Source organism: Doryrhamphus excisus, linkage group LG1, assembly GCF_037039965.1.
Source record: "Doryrhamphus excisus strain RoL-2023G ecotype Guam linkage group LG1, RoL_Dexc_Guam_v1.1, whole genome shotgun sequence".
Taxonomy (NCBI): domain Eukaryota; kingdom Metazoa; phylum Chordata; class Actinopteri; order Syngnathiformes; family Syngnathidae; genus Doryrhamphus; species Doryrhamphus excisus.
Genome location: NC_136357.1, coordinates 21,107,245 through 21,133,933, shown reverse-complemented (window position 1 = coordinate 21,133,933; position 26,689 = coordinate 21,107,245). Strand labels below are relative to the sequence as shown.

At 41.0% G+C, this 26,689-nt stretch overlaps 1 protein-coding gene across 5 annotated transcripts in view; it reads right to left on the bottom strand.

The window, feature by feature from the left end:
* Nucleotides 1-26,689, bottom strand: part of LOC131132813 (cell adhesion molecule 1) — a 371,964-nt gene that overhangs the window by 22,188 nt on the left and 323,087 nt on the right. For 3 of the 5 annotated variants that reach the window (XM_078791837.1, XM_078791841.1, XM_078791845.1), the window contains exons 7-9: nucleotides 23,776-23,872; nucleotides 18,872-19,044; nucleotides 5,968-6,060 (exon numbers count right to left, since the gene is read on the bottom strand). In XM_078791837.1, coding sequence (XP_078647963.1) covers nucleotides 5,968-6,060; nucleotides 18,872-19,044; nucleotides 23,776-23,872 — 363 coding nt within the window. The remainder of the gene's footprint in view (nucleotides 1-5,967; nucleotides 6,061-18,871; nucleotides 19,045-23,775; nucleotides 23,873-26,689) is intronic. The other 2 variants (XM_078791848.1, XM_078791852.1) reach the window with 1 other exon arrangement.

Sequence of the window (26,689 nt, the reverse complement as noted above, 5' to 3'; positions counted from 1 at the left end):
AATACAAAAAAGTTAACCGCGCTAATGGAGGGATGACTGTACAGGCTGTCCTTGAATTAAAACAATACTGTATAAAATAAATCCAGTCTGCTTACTCTTACGCATCACACAGGCCTACTAGACTCTGACAGTTCATCCCACGTTTAGAAAAAGTGTGTAAGAAAGTCAAATAAAGGAGAATGAACAATCTGTGCAGGCACTAAAAGCGTCCCTCATGAGGGGGAATCCAAGATGTGTACCTGATAAAAGCAAAGCTTCCGTCTGCGAACGCCAAACTCATTTACTCTTCCTGCCAGATGTCCTGTCCTACTATTGCCACTGCTGCTGCTGCTACTGCTACTACTACTACTACTACTACTACTACTACTACCAAGGGCATTGTGTTATTGTTATGGTTGTGTGTGTACATGGATTGAAGGCAGCAGCGGGCTCATATGGCCGTAATGCACTCTTGCCAGTTGATTTCATTTAGCCACGGTGGGCCTCGCAGATTGGAGGCTGCCAAATCAGCACTATTGAGTTTTTTTTTTTTCATCAGTATCCCATTAGACTGACAGAATGGCGCACTTTAAAAATCTATAGCGCACCAACACTTGGCCCCCTAAGTGCATGTGTGTGTGAGGGGGTAAAAACATTGGGAAATGTCAAAATGATTATTTTTCATGTTTTATGGCCATAGTCCGTGGAGTCCATAGATCCTGCAATTAAAATGCGACTGTGATTTCCATTTACACCTTGCAAGACCTGACATTTGTGCTTAGACGGCTCTAATTTCCTCTCGGCTTGTCCATAGTCTTTTACTGTCCAGTTTTTCCCACAGGACTGTAATCTATTTGCGGGGGGGCTCTAATTGGCATGACTGGCCATGACATATTAGTATAAAAACATGAACAGCAAAAATAACATCTTCAGACCTGTGAGTGCTTTTAGGGGGGGGCACAGCAGCACCCGTTGCAGTACAGTAATCGGCCCCAGACCCGACCATGGTGAATTAATTTCCTCCAAATTAAATTCCTTAATTAAACATAACATTTTCATAGTGAGAGCATAGAAAACCAGTTTATGACCCTCCAAATACAGTTTTTGATATTATTAGAGCCCTCCAGGCATCAATTAGCACCCCTATAGTCACCTTTACACTCCAATTACATAATATAATGGGGAAATAAACAATACATAAATAATAAGAAAATAAGATATAAAAAAGGCATAACAGATTTGCTAACTGATTGCTAACAAATTTTGCTGTATGTTTTGGACGTACATATGTCATTAATTATTCTTAATTATTATAAGTCATTTTTGCGTACATATGATTGTGTACTATTTATGATAATTTATTTATTTTTTTGCGTATTTTTATCGGCGAACGGATCCTTCATCGCATGCATCCACCATGTGACAGCAGCTAACTCGCAACCTCACCTTCCCCGACCAGCCGTTGCAACAATATGACAAATCATCGCCTTATTTAGCCGCCCGCCAGGCCGACAATGGTGGGTTTAATTGCCACCGTGTGAAGAAAATAGATTATAAATGTGTATCCCATGCAAATCACACAATCTGGAGGCGAGCTAGCGTTGCTTCTAATTGATGGAAGAGCCTCGAATGAGTGCTGATGAACCAATTGGCCACACACCGCAGTCAGGAACTCGACAAATAAATATCTATTGCTTTTGTCAGAGTCTTTCAATTGCATAAACACCATCTGGTGATGGGGGGAGGTGGTGGTAGTTCACTCTCTCCCCAGCGACAATAATGTGAAGTATTATCCTCTCGACTCTCGGTTCAAACCCCCCGCAACGCCACCATCTATTTTGAAATTGGAGCCAGCCAGCTCTAACTAATTTGATTAAGGTCAATTATGACGCCCCCCCCCAACATGGTGTCATGTAGCGCAGGGGAACCTGAGAAAGGCAGCGGCAATATCATATCGTAGCACCGGCTACGTAATGGAGAGCACTTGTTTAGAGGTCAACACATCATCTCAGTGTGGAATTATACCATCTTCTCTAGCTATTGATGTTTTGCAAGGGAGGAGCACAAGCAGAGGTGCTAGCTAGCGCATCAAAATCAGTGAAAAATACCTACAGGAATGATTACATTACATTATTTGTAGTTTTACAGAAGGCATGTTTGAAAACCATGCACTTATTGCATTAGATGAATTCATAGCATTGCTGTTTGGTGGTTGATGATGGCCTATTATTACTTAAAAATCTTGAGGGGTCGCTCAGTGTCAGTAATGTTACATTGCCACTGCAGGAAGTACTGTACAGAAACAGTAAGAAATCCTTATAATACTACCACATGTAAGTCTATGGCTGGGTTCCAAAGCGCATACTTACCTACTACTCATACTAACTCTTTGAGTATGCAGTGTATCTACTAGCAGTAGGTCATGTTTGAGTATGTGAGAAGTTCCCGAATGCATACTGTATTTGCCAGAAATGTTGCGTATGTATCATCAAATTACCCAGGATGCAACGCGACGTGCGCAAAAAAAAACAAAACATTGGCTGACACTGAGCAGCAAGATGGACCAAACGGCGGTGTCAAGCAGGATATATTGCGAGTTGGATCAGTTCGTATGAGAAAAATAAGGGGGTGTTTTATTTTGTGAAAATAACCTGAAGTGCGTTGGTCACTTCGGCTAGCTTAAATTTTGACGAAATTTTGACGGTTGGTATTTGGACAAATAAATGGCACACTCTGGATCTAAACGGCATCTTTCTTGCCTGATTTAAAAAAATCTCAATAAAGTGATTTTTAGTGATATTTAAAAGAGTTTAGCGCTGAAGTGAAATCAGCTGCATCATGCATTGTGGGTTATCATGTAGTACGCTGTAGTGTAAACGCTTTGCATACTGTCTGATGGATTGGGTATGCAGTATGGAGTGTAGATAGCATGGGCATGGAAGTATGTAGTAGTAAGTATGCGGTTTCAAACACAGCCTCAAATATTTCTTATTTATGTCTTATATTGCTCATTTTCTCTTATTATCTCTTATTAACACCTTTTAAAATTAATTTTCACATGAGAAGAACTTTTGCCTACATGGGTGAGCACCTTTATCCAAGTTTTGCACGGTAACCCAAACCTTGCCATGACTGCTTCCATTTGTGAGTACCTTTAATGTCTCGGTCAGCACGTCGTTCCACACCCCCCGATGACGTATCAATGCGACCTGACCGTTTGTACTGCAGTCGCATCACATATATATCGGATTCTGTTCACATAACATGGAAAAATCTGATGCAAGTCACATAAAAGCAAAGAAAATTTGGAATTGTTTGTGTTTCCTTCGTATTGATTTGGTCTGTCTAGGGTCATATTTTGGTTTTAATTTAAAAAAGCAAAATTTTTTCTGATTGCATTCATTTTCGATGCCACTTAATCCTCATTAGGGTTGTGGGGGCACAGTATGCTGGAGCCTATCCCAGCTGACTTTGGGCAAAAGGCAGAGTACACCTTGGAAGGGTCGCCAGCCAATTGTTTTCTTTTGTACTTTTTCCTCTATTGCGCACGCCTTTTGTTACTATTGTTACTTTGTTACTATCATTTTCTTACGGGGTACACCCTGGACTGGTGGCCAGCCAATCACAGGGCACATATAGACAAACAACCATTCACACTCACATTCATACCTATGGACAATTTGGAGTGGCCAATTAACCTAGCATGTTTTTGGAATGTGGGAGGAAACCGGAGTACCCGGAGAAAACCCACGCATGCACGGGGAGAACATGCAAACTCCACACAGAGATGGCTGAGGGTGGGATTGAACTCGGGTCTCCTAGCTGTGAGGTCTGCGTGCTAACCACTTGTCCGCCATGCAGACCCAGATGTTTTCTTTGTTTCTGATATTATGACTTTTTTTTGTTTGTTTTAGAAATCAAAAACAATCCAAAGTTGCCGTCCCACTTACAACTTATAATTGGCTGTACTGTTAAAGGTTTTATGTGAGTGGCAGTTCCAAGCCAAATATTTTCAAATCGGAATACATGGGAGTTGACTATTGTCTCAGATGGAGCCAATCCCATCCCGGTAAGAGAGCAAACTCCAGGTCATTAAGCGTGCAAACCCTCACATGGAAAATATCACTTTTCTTTCTTTATTTCCTTCAGCGTCGACTCGGGAATCAGTCCGAGCTTGCGGAGCAATCAAAGCTTCTCTGACAGCTCGCTGGATTGGAACAAATCTCACGAGGCCGACGGGAATCACGGCCATTGTGCTTGATTATGCCATCTGATTGGATTAAAAGCAATGCCTGTGTGAGAAGAAGTGCGCTGATTGCCCCCGCACGTGGCGTCGGACTGATCTGCAAGCGAGATTTGCAAATGATTGCACTCGTGTCTAATGAGCGCACTGAGGAATAATTGAGCCGCAGGATCGGAAGGAATATAAAAAAATGGTCAAATATCCAAAGGTTAAACTGTGTTGCTTTAATAAAGAACTACAACTTGAGAAACAGTGGCAGATGTTTGGTTTGCAGCATTTTGCTTTTTGATATGCAAGGATATTTACACAGATTCATGCATCGCAACACGCTTGCATTTTTGAGGCGTTTTGAGGAATGCTTGGCCATCAATTCCCATCCAAACATGCTGAGCTATCAAAGTGAGGCAGACAGAGACATCATTCACTTTCCAATTTCACCAGGAGGACAACATCTTGGCAAGCCGAGCCTTTTCTTGTACATTTTGGAACTTTTGGGGCTTTATATGCATTGGATGCGTTTAGCACCATGCGATGATTAGCGTCATGAATCCCTTCCGGATGGGCAGACTCTGACCCAGGGGTTCGACTGGTCACATCCTGGGACCAGCAAGTGGTGACTGACGATGTGTGGTGAGGCCCTGACTCTTGTGGAGGTTGATATGTTAACACGGGTTCCTCATTAACTTGGAAAAATACATTTTGAATACAGTTCAATGGGTAAGTATTATTTCTTTTACGTCATCATTTTTCATTGTTTTCATTGTAACAGACAAGGCTCTGCCTCCCCTGACTGATGGTGACCCATTTTATATACGGATTTAAATCTATCATTCCGTGTGGAAGTGGTACGTTTTAGGCTTCTTCATTTGTTCTTCCTTCCCTCTCTATTTGCAACACAACTTTGGAAAGTTAAGAAAAAGTAAATTGGCAAACCTAACAAGTTAGCTTGGTATGCTGGAACTATGAAAATATGTATTAGTATTAGATCCTACTTTGTGGAAATTCATTTATTGACATCCAACGGTGGTCTGGTGGTTAGCATCACACAATCAGAAGATTGGGAAGATCTGGGTTCAAATCTCCATTTGAGCATCTCTGTGTGGCATGCCTGGGTTTTCTCTGGTTTCCTCCCACATTCCAAAAATATGCATGTTATGTTCATGAATGGTTGTTTGTCTATATGTGCCCTGTGATTGGCTGGCCACCAGTCCAGGGTGTACCCCGCCTCCCGCCCATAGTCAACTGGGATAGGCTCCAGCATACTCTGCGACCGTAACAAGGCCAACAGGCCAATGGGCCAAATAATTGATATTTGTATTTAAAAATTTAAACATCCATAAGCAAGGATTTAGGGGGCTCGCTCCAAGAGGCCAAAGAAAAAGTTAGCAATTTGATGTTGACTGAACTGAAGTCAGCATATTTCCAACAAATTGTGGTTCTTTTTTCAGTGCTTCTTGATTTGCTAATATCCTGCCGAAACATAAGCTCCAGTTGGCATCCTTGCGACAAAGTCGTTCCTCAAGGATCCCTTTGGGGGTGATAAACCTGATGCCACTCCTCACGCTCTCTGCCAACTTTGTTATTCATCCGGTTTCCCCACAAATTGCTCCAGCGGTAAAGAAGGTTTCTTTTGAGAGGCGCCGGCGTCACGTTTGTTTTTGTGTCTTTGGATTAACGCAACTTGTCCGTACCAACAACACACAGAGAGTGGCGGCATTCAAAGCTACGTGAGGCTGATACTGTACCTTGACTGGCTGCAGGGTGGTGGGAGGAGGAGGAGGTGATGGAGGTGGTGGTGGTGGTGGCTGTGGTGGGTGGAGGGGTAGTGGTGGGAGCATCTGGATGAGAAGACAAATACAGGACAAACTCACGGTGGGGGATACGAATGAGTGCAACAACAAAAAAGATGGTATGATATCACTATTTGGTGATACATGACCGTGCGCGTGTGAAGCCTACAGCAGCGAAGCAATCAAAGCAAAGTGTCTGTTGCCAAAGACACCACGTGGCAGCAAGATGGACACGGAAACCACCTTCTTGTTTTGCCATGAATTATGCTTCAAATTCAGCTGTGTTTCTCACCTCAAGTTTAATCAGCTACTCACAACGGAGCCTCTGCACCAGCATTTTGGTAAAAAAGGTGAGAAGAAACACGAATGAATAAAAAAAATAGCGCACAGTGTCTTTGGCGAGAAACGTGTTTTTCAGTTTTCATTCCTTTATAAACATTAGAATTGTTTATATATGTAAAACTACAACTGTAAAACGAGAACCATAAAAACATGTTTTTATGGTTAACTGTTAATACAGTTAGTTTTCTAACTAATGTTAGAAAAGAACTACTAGAACTACAAGTCGACTACTGATGACATCACAGACGAGCGACACCGCTGACTTTTGCTTCCTGTTTCCACCTACTAACAAGGATATCCTGTGATAAAAATACATGCAGTGTATTAATAAGACAACAGAAAGTGCAGTAATCAGAAAATGTCAGCACACGTAGGCAAAATCCTGGCATAAATCAACGGAAAAACATGCAAACTGGGGCGTACACTAACAGAGGTTCCATTGTATGTGCACTCGCACTCACATATACGAAAACCTTTCAAAACCACTAAAACTGTGTCCCCCCCCATTTGTGATAAGAGAGAAAATGGATCTCCAGGGCGTCCTTTGTCCTGTCCTGTGTTAGTCCTTGCAGTCCAAACTGGGATTCGATGTGCTGCCGAAAGCCATTGGCTGCTTTGTTAGCATTGAGCGGCGGTAGTAAGGCTGCGCTGTCGTCGGTCGGCGAGGGTCATGACCCGCTTATTATCCGCTAAAAAACAAGCATCACCGACTTAAATGTCTCAGCTCCTAACTACAATCACATGACCCGGAAATGGAATTTGGGGAAATGTGCGACCTGACACGATGAAATAACTAAACATTGCATTTTTTTCTCCTTTCAATAAAGATATATATATTTTTTTAGAGCTGTAATTACAATACTGTCAACAGCAGTACACAATTTACTGTATGCCATCCATCCTCACTAGGACAGCGGGTATGCTGGAGCCTATCCCAGCTGTCTTCGGGCAAGAGGCTGTTAATGTATGTATCTCTCCAATTCACACGGCTCGAGTCCATTCATTTTCATCTGTGAAATATTGGACACTTCCTCATTCTCCTTACAAAAGCGCCTAACGCTTGAATGTGTATACAGTATATATACAATATAAATGTAAATATATATAAATATTATATAATATATATTATAATATATATAATATAAATATAAAATATATATATATATATATAGTATATATATATATGCTGCCAATACCAATCCCCATGAGTGGAATCATCCGATACCAATGCCTACATTTTTGCCAAATGTATTGTCATAGCTAACTTCAAGCCAATATGCTTGTTTTACCAGAACATGAATAAAATGCTGGTATCCATAACTCATGTTTTGTATTTCACAATACATTGATTTCTAGTCTTGTCACATTATTAACTGAAAACATCAATGAAAAGCAGGTTTGCCCGCCCCTGTTGGGCTCCTCCAGCAATTTGGATGAAATGTTTTATGACTATTGCCGTGTTTTAGGTATTTTCATTTGTACATTTCATGCATTGAGGCACTTTTTAAATAATAATTATTTCTGAATGTTCCTAAATAGGCTTTTTTACTCACAGACATTTAGAAACATTTAAAAAAACATTTATGATACATTTAAAACCAGTATCATAAACAAACAAATCTTATTTTGAGCTGACACAAATAAACAAAAATATGTTAGTGTGAGAGGTCTCACTCGCTCACATTTTGTATTTGCTGAAAGTTTGTGGGGGGAGTTTAAGAGGTAATATGCTAATAATAAAGAAAAATAGTAATACAATATTATGCTCTCTGACTGTATTTTTTAAAACAATGGCCCCAAGTTCACAAATTGATATCCTGTTACATAAAATTTGATGTAATTATCATACTTATTATAGATAAAAACTTACTTCCATCGGCAATTAAATGCTGATTAATTGTGAGTTAATTGTGGACAAAATGTGATTAATCATGATCAAATATTTTAATCGATGAACAGCCCTAATATACATGTGTGTATATATACGTATATACACATATATATATACATACATACATACACACACTATTATATATATATATATATACATACATATACACACACACACACACACATATATATATATATATACATATACATACATACATATACACACACACACACACACACACACACACATATATATATATATATATATATATATATATATATATATATACACACACATACATACATACATATGTATGTAACAAGGAACTCGGTACGCCTCTGTATCATGCCACATGTACCATTACTTTGCTGTGGTGACACTGCTTGGGAGCTCGTTAAAGCAATTAAACGTCTTAATGAGCAACATGTGCTGTCATTGCGATGCAGCAGGGCCCTGTTGACAAGCAAACGTGTCGGCGCATACTAGTTGCTGTTGTCGTCCCTCAGGAAAGTGCAAGTTGGTGAAGGGGAGCCTGCCCAAGTAACACAGCAAACACTGTAACTGCTTCTTCCTACTCTCTTTCAGAAACAAATAAACCATAGCAGACCATAATGTGATAGAACAGAAGATCCTGACAGAATGAGTGATATTGCGGTATGTTTATACCGGTATAACAGGCATAAACATGCTCACGCTCACTCAGAAAACACTAAACATGGTTGCTAATAGCTAACAACATGCGGCACCATTCATTAATCATTGACCTTTATCTACTTCTACACGCGCTTCCAGTCAACTGTTGCTACTCAAAGAGAGATATGGCTTCCCTTTCCACTCGCTCATGCACTCCTAAAAACGTTGGTCCATATCAGGGGTGTCCAGACTGTTGCCCATGGCTCTTTTTCTATTGACCCGTGGGAACTAAAAATATCATTTAATAAGAAAAGTAATCAAACAGCAGAAATGGAAAGATCTGCAGTCATTTTACAAGATGTGTAATCTAACAAGAAAAAGTCAACACTTTAGAAGACTAATGGCATAATATTATGAAGAAAAATAACATCATAATCATAATTAATAAGTCATAATTTCGAGAAGTGGCACTTGCTGTTGTTTTTTTTTGTTTCCTGTCAAATTTGATTTTCAAATGTGCCAATATGGCCCAATAAAAGAAACTCTGGACACCCCTGCCCGAGACGGACTAAATCAATATGATGTATATCAATATCGTGGTTTGGTCCGAAAAGAAAAGAGACAAATATGGCAATCACTGTTTTCCAAACGGTGGGCTGCACGGCAGTCGTGTGTTAGCACGCCTCACAGCGAGGAGACCCGGGTTCAATTCCACACTCGGCCATCTCTGTGTGGAGTTTGCATGTTCTCCCCGTGGATGCGTGGGTTTTCTCCGGGTACTCCGGTTTCCTCCCACATTCCAAAAACATGCTAGGTTAATTGGCCACTCCAAATTGTCCATAGGTATGAATGTGAGTGTGAATGGTTGTTTGTCTATATGTGCCCTGTGATTGGCTGGCCACCAGTCCAGGGTGTACCCCGCCTCTCGCCCGATGACAGCTGGGATAGGCTCCAGCACCCCCTCGACCCTCGTGAGGATAAGCGGTAGAAAATGAATGAATGAACTAATCATTGATTAATTGTTGCAACTCTACAATCTGGTACTTTTAAACAGCTACGTCTTTTTGGGGATTGCGGGATTACATGCAGTACATGTTATTTACTTGAGTGATTCTAAATGATCCCAACATTATTTTGACTGCCAGCGTGGGGCAAATTGAAAAATAATGACCTTCCAAAAGTTACACAAAGGAAGTAATAAAGGTAATAAAGGTTAAAATGCCGTGGGTGAATGTCTGCAACGAGCATGTTCAGCTTGTTTTTCATGTAAAAGTGGCTTTGCCCGAAGGCTGTTATGCTTCATGGTGACGGCATAGTTGTTAGTGTTTAACAACAAGCACTTGAGCTGCAAGTGAATGGAGTCATTCAAATAGAAGGCAGAGACCCTGAGTGGAAGACTGCCTGGAGCCAATGTACGATAATGAACAAATGAAGACCTTCAGGCGATCTGGACCGCTGCTGGTGTACAACGTGTTTTTAATTCATCGGCCATCAGTTGTGTCTTTTAAAAAAACAACCTTGACAAAACAAAAAGATTTGCGGACAAAAGGCAGGAAAGATTGATCCGCTGGGGAAGCGGGGCTGGGCCGACCAAAGAGGCGCTCAGGGGCGGTGCTTGCCTCATTGGTTTCTTTCCCGTCTTGGAGCGCAAAAAGCTGGTTGGCCATCATCAGTGTCAAAGTGATGCAGGGAGATATAACATTTAAAGACATCGCCGTCACCTGAGGTCTGAGCGCGTCTTGCAGCTCACTGACTTTGAAATGGGACGCTTTTTATTATGATGTTATTTTTCTTTATAATATTATGCCACCTGCCGAGTTCCAAAACAGTTTGACAAGAATAAAAATAGGAAATTCGACATTACCTTTCTTAATGTAGGTTTGGTCGTATCAACTCGTTTCAGGATATTCTCCTGACTGGTTATCAGTTCATAGTTTATGATTATTTTGAAAATTGTTTTTAAATTCTTACCTCAACCATCAAATAGGGAGTTTTTTTTGAGCTTATGTAACGTTAAAAATTTAAACAACTCCTAGTGTTACATCTCCATGAATATCCATCGATACATCTCTTAACCACATAACTTAACCAGGGAAAGATAACCATTACAAAGTGGACAATTCATTTTTCTATGTTCATTCATTCATTCATTCATTTTCTACCGCTTTTTCCTCACGAGGGTCGCGGGGGTGCTGGAGCCTTTCCCACTGTCTTCGGGCGAGAGGCGGGGTACACCCTGGACTGGTGGCCAGCCAATCACAGGGCACATATAGACAAACAACCATTCACACTCACATTCATACCTATGGACAATTTGGAGTGGCCAATTAACCTAGCATGTTTTTGGAATGTGGGAGGAAACCGGAGTACCCGGAGAAAACCCACGCATGCACGGGGAGAACATGCAAACTCCACACAGAGATGGCCGAGGGTGGAATTGAACCCTGGTCTCTGAGCTGTGAGGTCTGTGCGCTAACCACCGCCGCCCTTTTCTCTATGTATAAACCAATTATCCATTAAAAATGTTATAAATTCCCTCTGATTAAGTAAAAATGACTTCTCTTCGAAATATTTAAAATTTTGCATTTTTTCCCATTTTTTTCCCCCCATTTTTCCCAGAGTGGGGGAATATTTTTTCCCTGATCCGACATTTTTCCTAATTCTATCATACAACATTGGGTGTTTGAACTCAATCCAATCATAAAGTGATCCTCAATTAACCTGTCCGCTTCATTGGGTGTCATCTTATTACAAAATGATAGTTTAGATACAACTTTGCTGATTTTTGCATCATGTGTTTTGATCAGTGTGTAGTCTTTCTGTTGGATTTCCTTCCACTCTAATAGGTTGAGTGAAAGACCCCTAATGCTAGCTTGAAAATAGTTAGCACTTTGGTTCCTCACTAGGGTCGCAGCTGACTTTGGACGAGAGGCGGGGTACACCCTGGAGTGGTCGTCAGCCAATCACAGGGCACATGTAAACAAACAACATTCGTGTTTTTGGATTGTTGGGAGGAAAATCGAGAAAACCCATGAACACATGGAACATGCAAACTCCACGCAGACACACCCAAGCAGAGATTCAAACACAATCTCCTGACCGTGTGGCCAACATGGTAACCACTCGTCCACCGTGCGGCCATTACTGTAACGTATGGGAGTAAAAAGCGGTTTGCATACCAATGATTGTATGTTTTTTATAGCAGATTCAGTAGCTCATCTTTGAAATGTGTTTTGGGAGTAATGATTGACCTGTACTTCAACCCGGCAATCCGACATCCGCTGGGGCGTATAATTTTTGCAAACAAACAGCGATTGTGCCTCCACAGAATACGCATTAAGGGCCTGCTGTGACTTGCGCCGCAACTCCCTAGTGTTGTAAACGGAGCAGGAATGTAAAGCAGGAGAATAACTAAGACGTCCGTGAGCGGCGAGGTCAGTGAAAAGGCTGCCCATGTGAAATAAATGAGCGGATAAGGTGGAGGAGAGAAACTCAGTTATTGGCTGCCTGTAAACAAGCCGAGACCCCTTTGGCTCTGGCTGGCACTCGACCACGAGAGGGAAAAGCCTAATGGTTGTGTTTTCTTAGCCTGTGAAGTAGGGGCCATTCCCCGAGACCTCCAGCAATAGCATTCTTTTTCACCCGTTAACGTTGTTAGTGTCAGGCGGTCTCACTGTGCTCTCAATCACACGCGGGTCACAATAGGCCGGAATGTGAGGTATTAGAGGGGGAAGACGGCCGAGGCTTGCATTTGTTCTGGCTGGCTTGGGGTGTGAGGGGGTGACTCGTATACTTCATCATTGAGTTACACAGACATACGTAGTACACAGTACATAGTACGCTTGGTATTCATATAGCTCCTATAAACTATGAACAGACACTATGGAAGGGATGTAAAACACCTTACACTTGGATGTGCTTCACTCTGCTAATTTGCTCATTATAAAGCTGTACAGTTGGGTTCAGCTTAGTACAGTAGACCGTTTTTTCTAGCTCCAAATAACCAGTCCGTACCGCAACACCAAACAGGACAGTTCATTACAATTTGGTACACCTCAAAAAGGTACACAATCTTTAGTAGCTTCAGTGCCATATGCCATATGCCATATAACAGACTCAGGGACAGCTTGTTTCCCAAAGCCATCACTGCAATGAACAATCATAAATGAACATTACTTACTTTTGCACCACTAAAACACACACCTCACTGTTATGTACAATAAGCTTCAAAATTGTGCAATACTAGACTTACGTGCAATAATATTCCCTCATTCAAGTCAAACTCAGGTACAATATGTGCAATACTACATTTTGTTTACTGAAATTCCACATTTTGGTTACTGCAATTCTACATCCTGTTCCTGTATAGGTTATTGCTTTTGATACGTATATTTACACTTATTTTGAACAGCACCTGACACTTTTATATTTATATATTTATCCTTTTCTTATTCTTATTTTTGCTTTCTACAAAATGCACCTTGGAGTTGCAATAAAATTTTGTTGTATGCAATACAATGACAATAAAGGTGATTCTGATATGTACTGAAAGTTACTCAAATAACCAGTATCAGTACCACACCTCCAAACAGTACTGCCCAGTACAGTTTGGTTCATCTTAAAATAGTCATAGCCAACAACCGGTCCGTACTGCGCCAACAAGTGGTACAGTTAAGTCAACTTTGGTTCGTCTTCCTCACTTATCACAGTCGGTCCGGAACAAATCAACTGAAAAAAACTGTATTACCTTTTTGTTTTTAGCCTTTTGCTAAGCTTTTCTCGTGGATATCATCTGTGGACTACATCCTTTACTACTGTCTTTGTATTTTCGGTGCTTAGACGAGAAATTTGAACCTTTTTTCAGTGAGCACCACATAGTGAAAAATGAAACAATGCCACTGTGACATCACAAAGAAACAGTTTTGCAACGCCCTCTGAAACCAAGCATTTTGAGCCGTCTCAAACTTCTTTCACGGCTCACTTCAGAATGTGCAAACTTCATTATCTGAAACTTTAGCATCATTTAACACGAGAATACAACATTCTAACTACATTTATAGTGGAAAAAGCATATAGGCCCCCTTTAATATTTCAGCTCTATGCTAGTAAAATGACATCATTTTTCCTCATATTACCATTTATTATTATTATGATTATTATTACTGTTTATTCATGCAAAATTGACGCTTTTTTGGCATTACTATACAACACTTTTTTCAACTTGACTTGTAGTTTTTTACGTTTTCCAATTATATCAATTTGCTTGTAAATTTTCTTCTCGTAATCATAATAATATTTGGACTTTATTCTCGCAACATTCTAACTATTTCCACAACCTAATGTTCCAAAAAATATAATTTATAATATGTGTATATTATGACTTAAGTATTTGTCTTCAAAATACTTATTTTCTTAGATTTTACAACTTTTAATTTTAATAGATCTTTCCATTTTCGTGTTTTTTTCAGTTTGCTTGTTAAATAATGTTTGTACAATGTGCTGTGGGCCCATAAAAAAAACAAAGCAGGCCACAAAATGCCCCTGGGCCACACTTTGAACACAGCTGATGTAAACAAACTGCTAAAGACACAGTTTGTTTTCTGTTTTTTGTTTAAAACTGACCTTCGTAGGACATCCACGATGTTGGAGCCATGACAATTTTGCAGCAGTAATTTGTGGGATAACTTCAAAGTAAACGGTTAATTAGACCAACTCTTTGCATGTGGACTGATGCATCTTTGATACAGGCTGGCGTTTGTTTTTTTGAGATGAAACAATCCGATATGTTGCCCCGTGTTTGGCTATAGACTGAGCACACAACGCAGCTTTTGACAACTCTGCCGTGACATCCCGTCTTTCCATTATCACAGCCAAGGCTGGCCGTGATTTCCCCATTGGATTTCAGGCGATATCAGCTGATGGTAGTGGACGCATCAAAAGACTATCTCTAAAAGCACTGAGGCCTTTTAAAAAAAATATGTATGTATTTTTCTTTCCCATGTGTTGCATTACTCTGTTAGCCTTTTCACACTGCAAGGGGGGAGGCGGGGGTGGCGTGTGGGTGGATAAGAGGCGACGACTCACAGCTTTTTCGCCATGGGGTTTTGTTGTTTAAGCTCAGGGATGGATGTGGACAAAAAGCCTGATGGCAAATGGCTGGAAAAACTTGTGGATGGTAACTGCTTTGTCAGGTTCAACAGCCGTTAATAAGTCCAGCTAAAACTAAGACTTGTCGTTTGCATATTTTGGTATCTACTATTGTTGTCATGGCGCCAACGGCTGCACAGTAAAAAATATATGTATAAAGTAAGGATTTGATTGGTCGGCGTTTCTGACATATTAAGTGACCTAACTCAAATATAGAAAACCAAAATGCCGTCTCCTGAGTTGAATGCGTAGGTTGCTTCTTATATTAAAATGCACTCCTGATCAGAATTTTAAGACCAGTTGAAAATTTTGAAAAGCTTACATTTTGCACTGGAGCTTGTGGAGGTTCTAAGGTTCTAACTTCCAAATGCAATTTTGAATTTAAAAGCCAAACTCTTGGCCAGTATTCACACTGTCATCGTCTCTTGATGGCAAAGGCAAAAAAGCTTTCTCTCTTTTTCAAAGATCCTGAAGTTTATGGAACAAAAAAGTGGTAGACCCCCAAAAAATGTCAGCAGGAGGATCCCAAAGTTGTCCATCAAGACACTGGACCATCCTCGGCCCAAATGAAGGTTGTTACTGGTGCCGAGTGCAGTCCAATAACCATCAGACGACATCAGAAAAACATCTTCAAAATTGCCGGTTTGGAATTTCCAGGAGAGCATCAAACACGGCACATTCAAAGGTGGAAGAAAGTTAATCTTGACGGTCTAAACAGCTTTCAACATTAGCATGACAAGCATATCTTTCGAGATGTTTTCTACAAGGCACATGGAGGGGGCGCCATCATGATAGAACAACAGAACAATGGAGCTTCAAGTTGCGCAGGGGCGTCAAATGGTAGCTGGTTATGTGAAGATGTGTGGTAACGACTGGACGACGCTACACAATGCCCGCATGACAAAGCACTTGTTCCTTTGGACCATCCTGTGTTTCCCCTGATCTAAATCCAATTGAGAAAATTTGGGGATGGATGGCAAGTGAAGTTTACAGATTAGTTCCACACAGTGGATGCCCCCCGTGAAGCCATCTTCACCACCTGGAGCAACATTCCCACTAGCATCCTGGAGACACTGTCATCGAGCATGCCCAAACCAATGTTTTGGACATTTACTGACTTTTTTTCAACATTTTATTTCTGTTTTAGATTGGATTTTGTTTTTCATTTTGGATATGGTCATTTTGAATCTCTACTTAGAAGCACCTAAATGTAAATTCTTTCAACTGGTCTTCAAATTTGGATCGTGAGTGTATATTTTTGAAGAGCACACAGAGTGAGAGAGCAGAGCAACACCTCCAACACATTTTCTTGTACATATTTGTCATTTCTGCATGCTCTTTGTGGTCATTGCAACCGAATGCACCAAACGGCAACACAATGCAACGTCATTATCTGTTGTTTTATTGAGCTTCTCATTAGCTGTAAACAAAGCCTATTCAGCAGGCATCCATTGAGCGTCTCCTTACTCTCATCTAGCAAGAAAACAATATTTCTCTTCACTCTTTTAATTCTACGCAACAAGAGACAGCAAATGATTCATCTGTGGACTATGGAAGGTGAGATTGAAGTCATTAAGCCCTGGAAGAGCACATTAGAGCACAATGCCATGTTGCTACTGCTTGTAACGGTACCAAACAATGCGGTAATGTGGCAATGAGGATGGAGGAACTGCATGGAGAAGAATCAGGTAATCACATGAATCAATGGAGGTTAATTAAGAGGTTGACCTTGTTAAGATGCTAGCGAGCAAGAATGCTCAAGTCTTGGGGGGAAAAAAGAAATCTAATCAAACTATTTTGAACATGCAGGGTGAAATTTCATAGATTTGCCACATTGATTAATATACCTGAACTCTCTGACTCAGGGCTATTCAACTGGAGACCGTGGAACAAACCCGAGCAATGAAGGACATCAGACCGGCCCGAGAGTTCAGTGACTAACATTTTTTACAGGACGTTCCAAAAAATATAAGTTCATAGAGAGGATCATTAACGCGCATTTTTTGGCAGTAGGTTCTGAAACGCATCCAAGTCCTCCTGTTGTACAACGGATCTTTAACTCCATTCATTCATCTTCCTCTGCTAATACAGGATTGGGTCTGGGGGAAGCATGCTAAGCAGAGAAACCCAGATTTCCCTCTCCCGGTTACTTTGTTGAGCTCTTCCCGGGGATCCTGAAATGGTTCCCAGGCCAGTTGAGAGAAATGTATTGTCTCCGATGTATCCTGGGTCTTCCCCAAGGCCTCTTACTTTCCTGCTGCGTAGCCTGAAAACCTCCAGAGGGAGGTGTCCAAGATGCATCCTGACAAGATGCCTGAGCCACCTCACCTCGAGCCTCTCAATGCGGAGGAGCAGGGGCTCTACTCAAAGTTCTTCTCGGATGACGGAGATCTCACCCTATGTCTGAGTGAGAACCCAGCCACTCATTACCCGAAGCTCATAACCATAAGTGAGGGTCAGAAGGTAGCTTGACGAGTAAATTGAAAGCCTTTCGGTTCAGCTCCCTCTTCACCACAATGGTCCAATACAGTGTCTGCATCATTGTAGATGCTGCACCAATTTGCCCATGAATCTTGTGATCCATCTAAGGCAGGGGTGCTCACACTTTTTCAGCATGCGAGCTACTTTTAAAATGACCGAGTCAAAATGATCTACCCACTACAAAAATGCAAAACATCTATTTATTTTCAAATGTATTGAGGATTATTTGTACGTACAATGTATGTTGATGTACCTTACATAACCAAATGAGCCAATATTGCAAAACACACATAATTAACTATTAACATTTTTTGTAATTACCTGAGTTTACTTTGATGACTTGCACTGAATTGAATCAGCCAGGGATGCATAGTCCGGACAGTAGCTGCTGATAGCCAGGTTAGCCAGGCAAACGCACTTCGAAAAAGACATTGTGAAAAAAAAGTCCACCTCCCATTCCGTATGGAAGTGATATGTTTGTGCCTTTTTACTTGGTCCAGCTCCTTCACTCATTTTAGTGACCATAAACTTTAGCGAGGGCTTAAAATCTGACGCAATTCGCAGACTAGCTTAGCACTTTGCATCGTTGTTTACGCATGAGCGGTGACCTAAAGGTCAAAATTCAGTTGTCATCTGACTGGTTGTCCTGTATGTCAATCAAGTAACGGGGATGGGTGATAGGCTGACATCGTAAGTTCTGCTGCACTTAGAGGCGTTGTTTGATTTGATTGGTCACCCGAAGGGCAACATTCAGTTGTCATCTGAATGGCTGCCCTGTATATCAATCAAGTGACGGCATTGATGCTAGGATGATATTTTTTTAATGTCACGCCGCGATCGACCAGCGATCGACCAGTACCACCTCCGCGATCGACCGGTAGATCGCGATCGACTTAATGAGCACCCCTGGTCTAAGGTATGTGATCTCCTCCACTTGGGGCAGGATCTCAGCCTCGACCCAAACATGGCATTTCGCCCTTTTCCAGGCGAGAACCACGACCTCAGACCAAGGCCGTGGCAGATTTGGCTGTGAACAGAACCAGAGGAAACTGATGGCCATGGCCCGATAACGCCAGTAGGACCACCACGTCTATAAAAAGCGGAGACCCAATCCTGCAGCCACAAACGGAATCCCCTCATCTTAGAAATGGTGTATTTTGTCCACCAAAGCCGTAGCGGAGTCCAACCCTCAAAGATTTTGAAGTCGCATAATTTCATTTATGACTTGATTATTCTAACCATTTGCTGTAGTCCCATCCGCCTAACAAGCCAGTTGAATAGCCCTGAACTCAGCTATGAAAAAGGTCTTTGACTCAGGCATGAAGATTTAGAACAAATGTTAGGTATTGAGAAAAGTCGGCATACCATAGACGTAGAGGATGTACTCGTCAAAAGACTCCCCCAGTGAGTTGGCTGCCACACAGCGGTAGGTTCCGTTGTAGGATTTGTTGAGGTTTTCGATGTAAAGATCAGCGCCAGTGATGACGGCGTGGGATGGCACGTCATCGTCCACTTTCACCCAGTTGACTCGCTGGGGCCTAAAACGCAAACGGGAGAGGGTTAGCTTTTGTGAGAATGGAGAGACCACGCATATTCAGGCATCAGGAAATGATAATATACGTACATGCAGTAATATATGAAGTAAAAAAATAAGAAGGGTTTAGAAAGTAATTGGTTCCAGACCCGCCTGTAAAAACACAATTCCTGCAAAGTAGTATTCCTTATTTATTAGTGGAATGTTTTCGTAGCACACCTGTATAGTCCCTTTACCTTCATATCATCCAATATAGCTGACATGATATATGACATGATACACTTGACATAATAACGGAAAATACGCATCATGCACAATAGAATATGATACAAGTTTCTGGAAAAACGCACCTCCGAAGTCCTACAAATGCCAACAAACTCAGTAAAGATCTCTCAGCTTAATTCCACAAGTGTTTTAAACATAAGAAAGGGTCTGGCAACCAATAAAACATCTATAATAACAAGAGCCAGTATACTTGCTTTATTATGGGCCTGCCTGCAGAGCAATATTAGCCTCTATTATATTAGGCCAAATGATTAGGTACAGGGTTCCACTCCAGCATCATGAAGTACCTGGCCAGCAGCACTGATTAAGCAAACACTTCTCGAGGATCTCCAGCAGGACAACTTAATCTTCAGGATATTTGCTGACTGATTACTCGCTCTTCTAAAGATGACAGCCCTGCCCGAAAACACATTTTACCACCATTTTCCTTCATTGGAATCTTGTTCGGTCAACGAGAAACACAAAGCGGGCTAATCAAAGAGAGCCAGCACATAAACAAGAAATATTAAAATGACGTGCGCTGCCAAAAAACCCCAAACAGTGTCGGTGTAGCAAACTGGCTTTGTTTGCAAATTGCAGGCTTTTCAGGCATACGGTACTTGTGAGAGTGGGTGGGCTCCTCGTGAGCGTCTGTCTTTATTTCTCTACCTTGACAGAGGTTTACAGCAGCATGGCAGATTCAATTTTTATGACAATGAGCTCAGAGGCAGCGAAGGCGCCGGGGAAAACAACAAAAACAGACAAAACGCCCCTTTTTCCCAGTTTTTCCCCGACTTCCCACGGCCAAACTGCTACTGTTATTTCCCCTGAGCCAGCGCTGATGAGCTCTCACGGTGTGGCGCTTTAAGTCCTTTGCCGTCCCCCCTTTTGAAAACATATGGCGTGGAAGGAGATAGATGAGGTGAAACAAAAAAACAATCATGCAGCCGGAGCTCAATAGCCAAAACAAGCCACAGGAGTGTTTAACGGATCTTTGCAAAGCCGTTTCCGTGTGAAATACACTAAACAAACATGAGATGGACCGGCATGACGACGGGGAAATAGTTTGTATTTCTGTACGGGATGTTGACAGAGGATGCGGGTTGCAAGGGGAGAGCAAGGGCGGGCATCTTGAATACAAATGGCTGCCTGCAGCCTCCACTAGAGCCCCCCCCCCCTCCACTCCTGGGCTGGTAATGACTACACAATTCTCAGCTGCTCTAATGAAAATGACTTCCAATTCCTGTCTCATTGTATTGATTGTGTTTTCATCTTTATGAAATGAAAGCAGAGTATCGAGCATGTCTCCGTGCCAAGTGGGAGGCCGGGAAGAAGGCGGGGCTGTGGGTGTTTGAAGCCTTCAGAGAAACCACAAAGAATCCTATGTGCATCTTATTCTTGCTTGACCAGGTCAGAGTTAAGGTTCTCTAGTCTAAAGACCACTTTGGTCATTTTCCCAATGTTGTGACTGCTGGTTGAGCCAAACAGCTCTGTCAACCAAATGTTTTTATGCAGCTAGAGAGACACGACCAGCTGCAGTCACTCATGATCACAAACAAACAGCTAACAGGACAAAATAAACAGACCATATTACACCACCGTGCAGTTTGATTCTTCCCCTTGCAGTATTCAGCGTTTTCAAGGTGCATTGTCAAAATAACTGTTGGATTGGTTCATCTTGTTAATTATTACAGTGTTTTCTTTTTTTTATAGATCCATTGCGCCAAAAAGTAGTGAAAAGAACCGACATAATCAGTCTGTACTGCAACACCAAGCAGTACACGTAACAAAACTACATTTTGGTTCATGGTGTTATGGTATGCTAATTTTCCCAGTTCCAGTGAAAGGTACCCAACACCAAACATGTCATCCACGTCATTGTACGATCTGACAACTTGAACTGTTCAGGTTGTCTTAAAAGATGTTTCACCCTTCATCCAAGGAGGCGTCATCAGTTCATGCTAAATGACTAGGTAGGACTACCCTAGCGTGAGGAGTTGGTGCGGGATCCAAACAATTACCCTGTAAAGGTGGACGCATGTCCAGACAGGAAGGCTTTGGCTGTGTTGTGGCAATTGTTCAGATACAGTGGAGGCGATGGAGGAGTGGTTTATTGCGCTCGTTAGTGTTCCATTCAGATGTAATCATGGTCATGGACACGCCTGAAACCGAAGTAGCTGCGTTGTGTTTATTTGTTTTTTTATTTTTGTTTTTGGCGAAATGATTTAATCTTTTAGGAAGGAACAGCATCGTATGTTGGCGAGAGATGGAGTCGCAGCCCTCCCCCTCTGGTTAGATGGTTTCTCAACTTTAAGGTTTTTAACTTTATCTAAGGGCGGCACGGCGGTCAAGTGGATAGCGCACAGACCTCACAGCTCGGAGACCAGGGTTGAATTCCACCCTTGGCCATCTCTGTGTGGAGTTTGCATGTTCTCCCCGTGCATGCGTGGGTTTTCTCCGGGTACTCCGGTTTCCTCCCACATTCCAAAAACATGCTAGGTTAATTGGCCACTCCAAATTGTCCATAGGTATGAATGTGAGTGTGAATGGTTGTTTGTCTATATGTGCCCTTTGATTGGCTGGCCACCAGTCCAGGGTGTACCCCGCCTCTCGCCCGAAGACAGCTGGGATAGGCTACAGCACCCCCGCGACCCTTGTGATAAAAAAAGCGGTAGAAAATGAATGAATGAATGAACGTTATCTAATTCTGACATGCAGGTATTTCCAGCTCCATTATCAAAAATACGTTAACAGGGCAGGTTAGAAACATTGTGGAACCTTCAGCAGTGCTTTTGATAAGATTTAGGTGAATGTAGTGTATCTACTTGAATTCTGACCCTGTGTATGCACTGAATTTTTGTATGTTCTATTGTCATTCCTGAGAAAATAGCAGTTCAAATAAAGGGTGGCATATTATTAAGACAACCCACCCTGTGACCCCAACTCTTTTCCAGTTTACACATAACAAATTGGTGACTCAAATGGTAGAAAAGACAAATTTTCTTCAAAATTGAAAGCTGAAACGGCCACGTTAGACATATTTATGTTAATTGAACTGACACTGCTTTGTTTTATATTGGAGTCTCTGAAGAGCTTTGTGGCGGAAGAGTGATGCCACATTCACATCTCCCGATGAAGACTTTTGTTCTCTTTCAAATTTGAACTACTGGCTTGTCAACAAACTGTGCCGTGACTGACAGCAGGCAGAGGCAACAAGCTGTCTTGATGTTTGAGGAGTTGTTTTGTCAGGTTCCCCCAACACCCACCGCCATCTTCTGGCCCTTAATAGCTTCATTTGCACTACATTACGCCTCCGAATGCAAACATACCCAAACCCTGCAAATGCATGATAACTTGGTTAACGGGTAATACTTGCAGAATCACTGTCCCAATGAGGAACAGACACTCTAAAAATGACAGTATATATATTTGATAGGGTTTGGTGGGGTGACATCACTTACATGACTTTAGGGCAAAATACTGACGCCCATGAGTGCCGCCCTTGTGAGGCCTTCCAGGTATGGCTTCCCAGGAAGGAAACACATTAAACCCACACCACTTTGCACTCAAAATCACTTTCAAATGATTATTTTGTGTTATGTTTTGTGTCATGTACAAAATATGTGAATACATGTAGTTATTTTGACACCAAAATCTTCTTTTCCTGTGTTGTTTTTGTTGTTTCATAGCAGTAAACAAGTGTTAAAATGTTTGAGGTGTTATTAAAACTAAATTATATGGACAGTCACTGTTTTGCTTGAATTTGCTTTTCTGCAGAAAAAGCAAATTTCTCTGTTTTTTGGTCAAAATCAGGTGTTTTTACTGAAACCATGCTATGTCCTACTGCTGATTTATAAAGACCCCAAAAGGCTAGAAACAAACTCTTTACAAAGTTTCTTTACATAGTTTCAATGTTTATGTGGTCTTAAAACTCAATATTCTGTGAGTCTTCATCAAATATGCCCCATAAATTCTGAATGCAGTATGGGGGTCTCTTCTGAAAATGGCTGTCAGTGAATGCATTAATTAACAAATCACAGCTGTTTCGTGGGAACAATTGAATCCGATATATCCGAGGTTTACTGTATTAGCATATCTACATGGGTTTACCAAATGTAAAAGTTTGAAGTGTTCCATCCATTCTTTGTTTTCCGGCTGTGGCCCTCAATGGAAAAAGTTTGGACACCCTTACTTTAAAGTCAAATGACCTCACAATTTGGTATGCAAACAAAATGTTTGCCTCTAAATTGGCCAAACGTTCCACTTTGTCTCCACAAGACAAAACTGTCTGGCCTGTGTTTTGCTTATTCTTTGGATTTTTTTTGTTTTTGTCATTTATGTTTGTATTTCACGAATGGCTCATGAATAATTCAGTTTCAGTGAACTCCACTAATGACCCTGAACAAATAATAGTTATATTGTATTTGCAATACAATATGTATGTGTGTGTGTGTGTGTGTGTGTGTCGTACTGAGGTTTGCCTTTGGCTTGACACGTCAGTTCCAGGTTCTCTCCTTCCCTCGTCAAACCCTGAGGAAACCCCACCATGATCTTAACCTCGGGTTTGTCTGGAAGAGGGGAAAAAAAAGTGTGTGAACATAACGATCACATATGATCTTCATCCTGCATCTTGAATCATTTCACAGGGGTGGTCCTGATGCGGGCCGGATTGGACACCTGAAACATCTCATCAACACGTCGTTAAAGGAGTATCTCTGGGATGTGTCATCCAAAAGCAATGCCATCCGTTCTATTCACTCTATCACGGCGCCATGAACTTGACTGATGGTTGAAGCCTCTTCAGCACAAACGCAACATCAGCTCTGAATTAAAAGCCGTCGTGTGGGTTGACAAGTACACTTACGGTCAAAATTATTACTTTCCTTGATGAAATCAAATAAAGACAGAATTTTCAATGAAATGGGTCATAACCCAATGTGTTTATGAAGTGAGTAAAACCCACAGAGTTTTGCACATTTAAAAAAAAAAATCTTTGCAAGAGACAACACTAAGGAAATGACACTTTAATACAATGTAAAGTAGTGAGTGTACAGTCATTGCCAAGAGTTTTGAGAATGACAAATATTCATTTTCACAAGGTTTACCACCTCAGTTTTTATCATGGCAATTTGCATATACTCCACAATGTTATCAAGAGTGATAAGATGAATGGCAATTACAAAGGAACCCAAAACTTTTTGAACCCAAAACTTCACTTTAGTCACAAACTACCCATATGGAAAACAAATACAAAAAAAATCAGGAGGGATTATGTCTCTGAGCTGGCCTGGGAACACCTTGGTCCGTGGACCGGGAAGTCTGGGCTTCCTCACTGAGACTCCTGTCCCCGAAACCTGGACTCGGACAAGCGGAGGAAAATGGATGGCTGGAGGGAAGCCTTCAGTTTAGGTTACGTATATCGAGTATCATGGGATTTACTCTTGGAAGTGGCCACTTTTCAATTTTTTTCATACAAGATCATAAAATATATTTCACAAGAATGACGTAAAACTATGTACGTATGTGGTATATAAGAAAGTCACATGTCAACATACAATACCATATGTAACCCCACTCTGGTGTCTGTTCTTTGAAGGCAGTGACAATATTTCACTGAGAGCTGCACACATAAACCACCTTGCCAGTTTGAAGTAATGGTAATGGTAATGGTTTTATTTCATTTGAACATGCATCAGATTACAATTGAGTGCATCCCATAATCAGTTCCCAGTTCCACATGTCCAAAAGGAGTAGGAAGAAGCAAAGCTTATTAAATCCTACCCCTCCGTCTGGTACTTTTTCAATCAGTAACTGTTATATTTGTTCACTACCTGCTTTCATAATATCATTTAAGTTTGTTTTTTTTAAACTTTATTTTATTTTATTTGCCACGTACCGAAGTACGAGGTCATATGAACATACAATATGTAATATATTGTACAATATACAATAAGTAGATACGACTATAAGTTGCTCCAGAGTATAAGTCACACAAAGCCAAAGTCGCACTGGAGTATAAGTCGCATTTTTTGCAGGTAATTTATTTACCAAACTACTTGAGCAAAACAGACATTACGTCCTCTTGGAAGGCAAGTTGTAACAATAAAAGAATAGAGAACAGGCTGAATAGGCGTAAGGTATGCTAACACAATGCTTATTCAGCTACACAAAAAATAAACATGAGCAGAAAAGGTGTCTAGTTTATGTAACATATACAGTTTTTTCATTTATAATTCGCTCTGGAAAAAAAAAAATATATATATAAGTATATATAGATATATTTATCACATACTACAGTATTAATTGGCCCTGTACCCTAGAAACCGCCCATGAATAATACGGGAAAAGGCCGAAATGATACTGTGTCAAAGCCCAGGGCAGTGATACTGATAAACTATAGAGTTTAACCATGTCCAGTATCAGCCCCCGTAGCTGTCCACTCCGAGCGCGCTGCTCTAGTATCGTGCCTGTGAAACAACCAATCAGAGAACGATTGCTTAGTGCCTAGTGCTTCTCCAGTCACCAAAAAACCCAAACTTGATTCATGGAACTTTAATTGTCAGACATTGATAAGATAAGACTGTTGATAAAATATTATTGTTGAAATATTTTTGCAATTGTTGTGTTTACACTGTTTACTGAAACTGACACTTGAGGGCATGATACCTGGCCTGATACCAGATAAACCATGTGATAACCTATAAATATAAACATATAGTCATATATATACATACACATATACATGTGTGTACATATATATATATATACACACGCACACACACATATATATATATATATATATATATATATATATGAAACATGTATGGAACATATGTTGACCTGTGATTTCCTCATATCATATCACAATCATAGTTTTCACATGATTCTTATGAAATGTATTCTTGGATCTTGTATGAAAATATGCTGCCACTTTCATTCACCACATATGTAACATAGTGACTGGAAGTTTACATTTTTAAATAATTTTTTAAATTTTATTTTACATATGGGTAGGGATGCTCGATCGATTGGCCACCAATCAGTATCGGACAATTTCCATGAAAAAGCATGTGATCGGCATATGCTGATAAATGCCTCTCAGCAGGGTTATAAGGTTCTCTCCCTTATGCAGTACACCTGGCCAGTAGCGCTCATCATAAATACATTGAAAAAACCATGGATTATCAGTATCAGAATCATCAGCGTACATAAAAGTCTGATCGGAGCGTCTCTACTCAAAACATTTCCACTGCTTTTCAGCCCTGCCACAAAGGGACCTGCTGACATCATATTAGTGATTCTTTGGTTAACAGAGATTCAAGTGTTGACCAGGACGACTCTGCCATCCTCTCTCATCTCCCAACCATCTAAGAAGGGATCAGTGG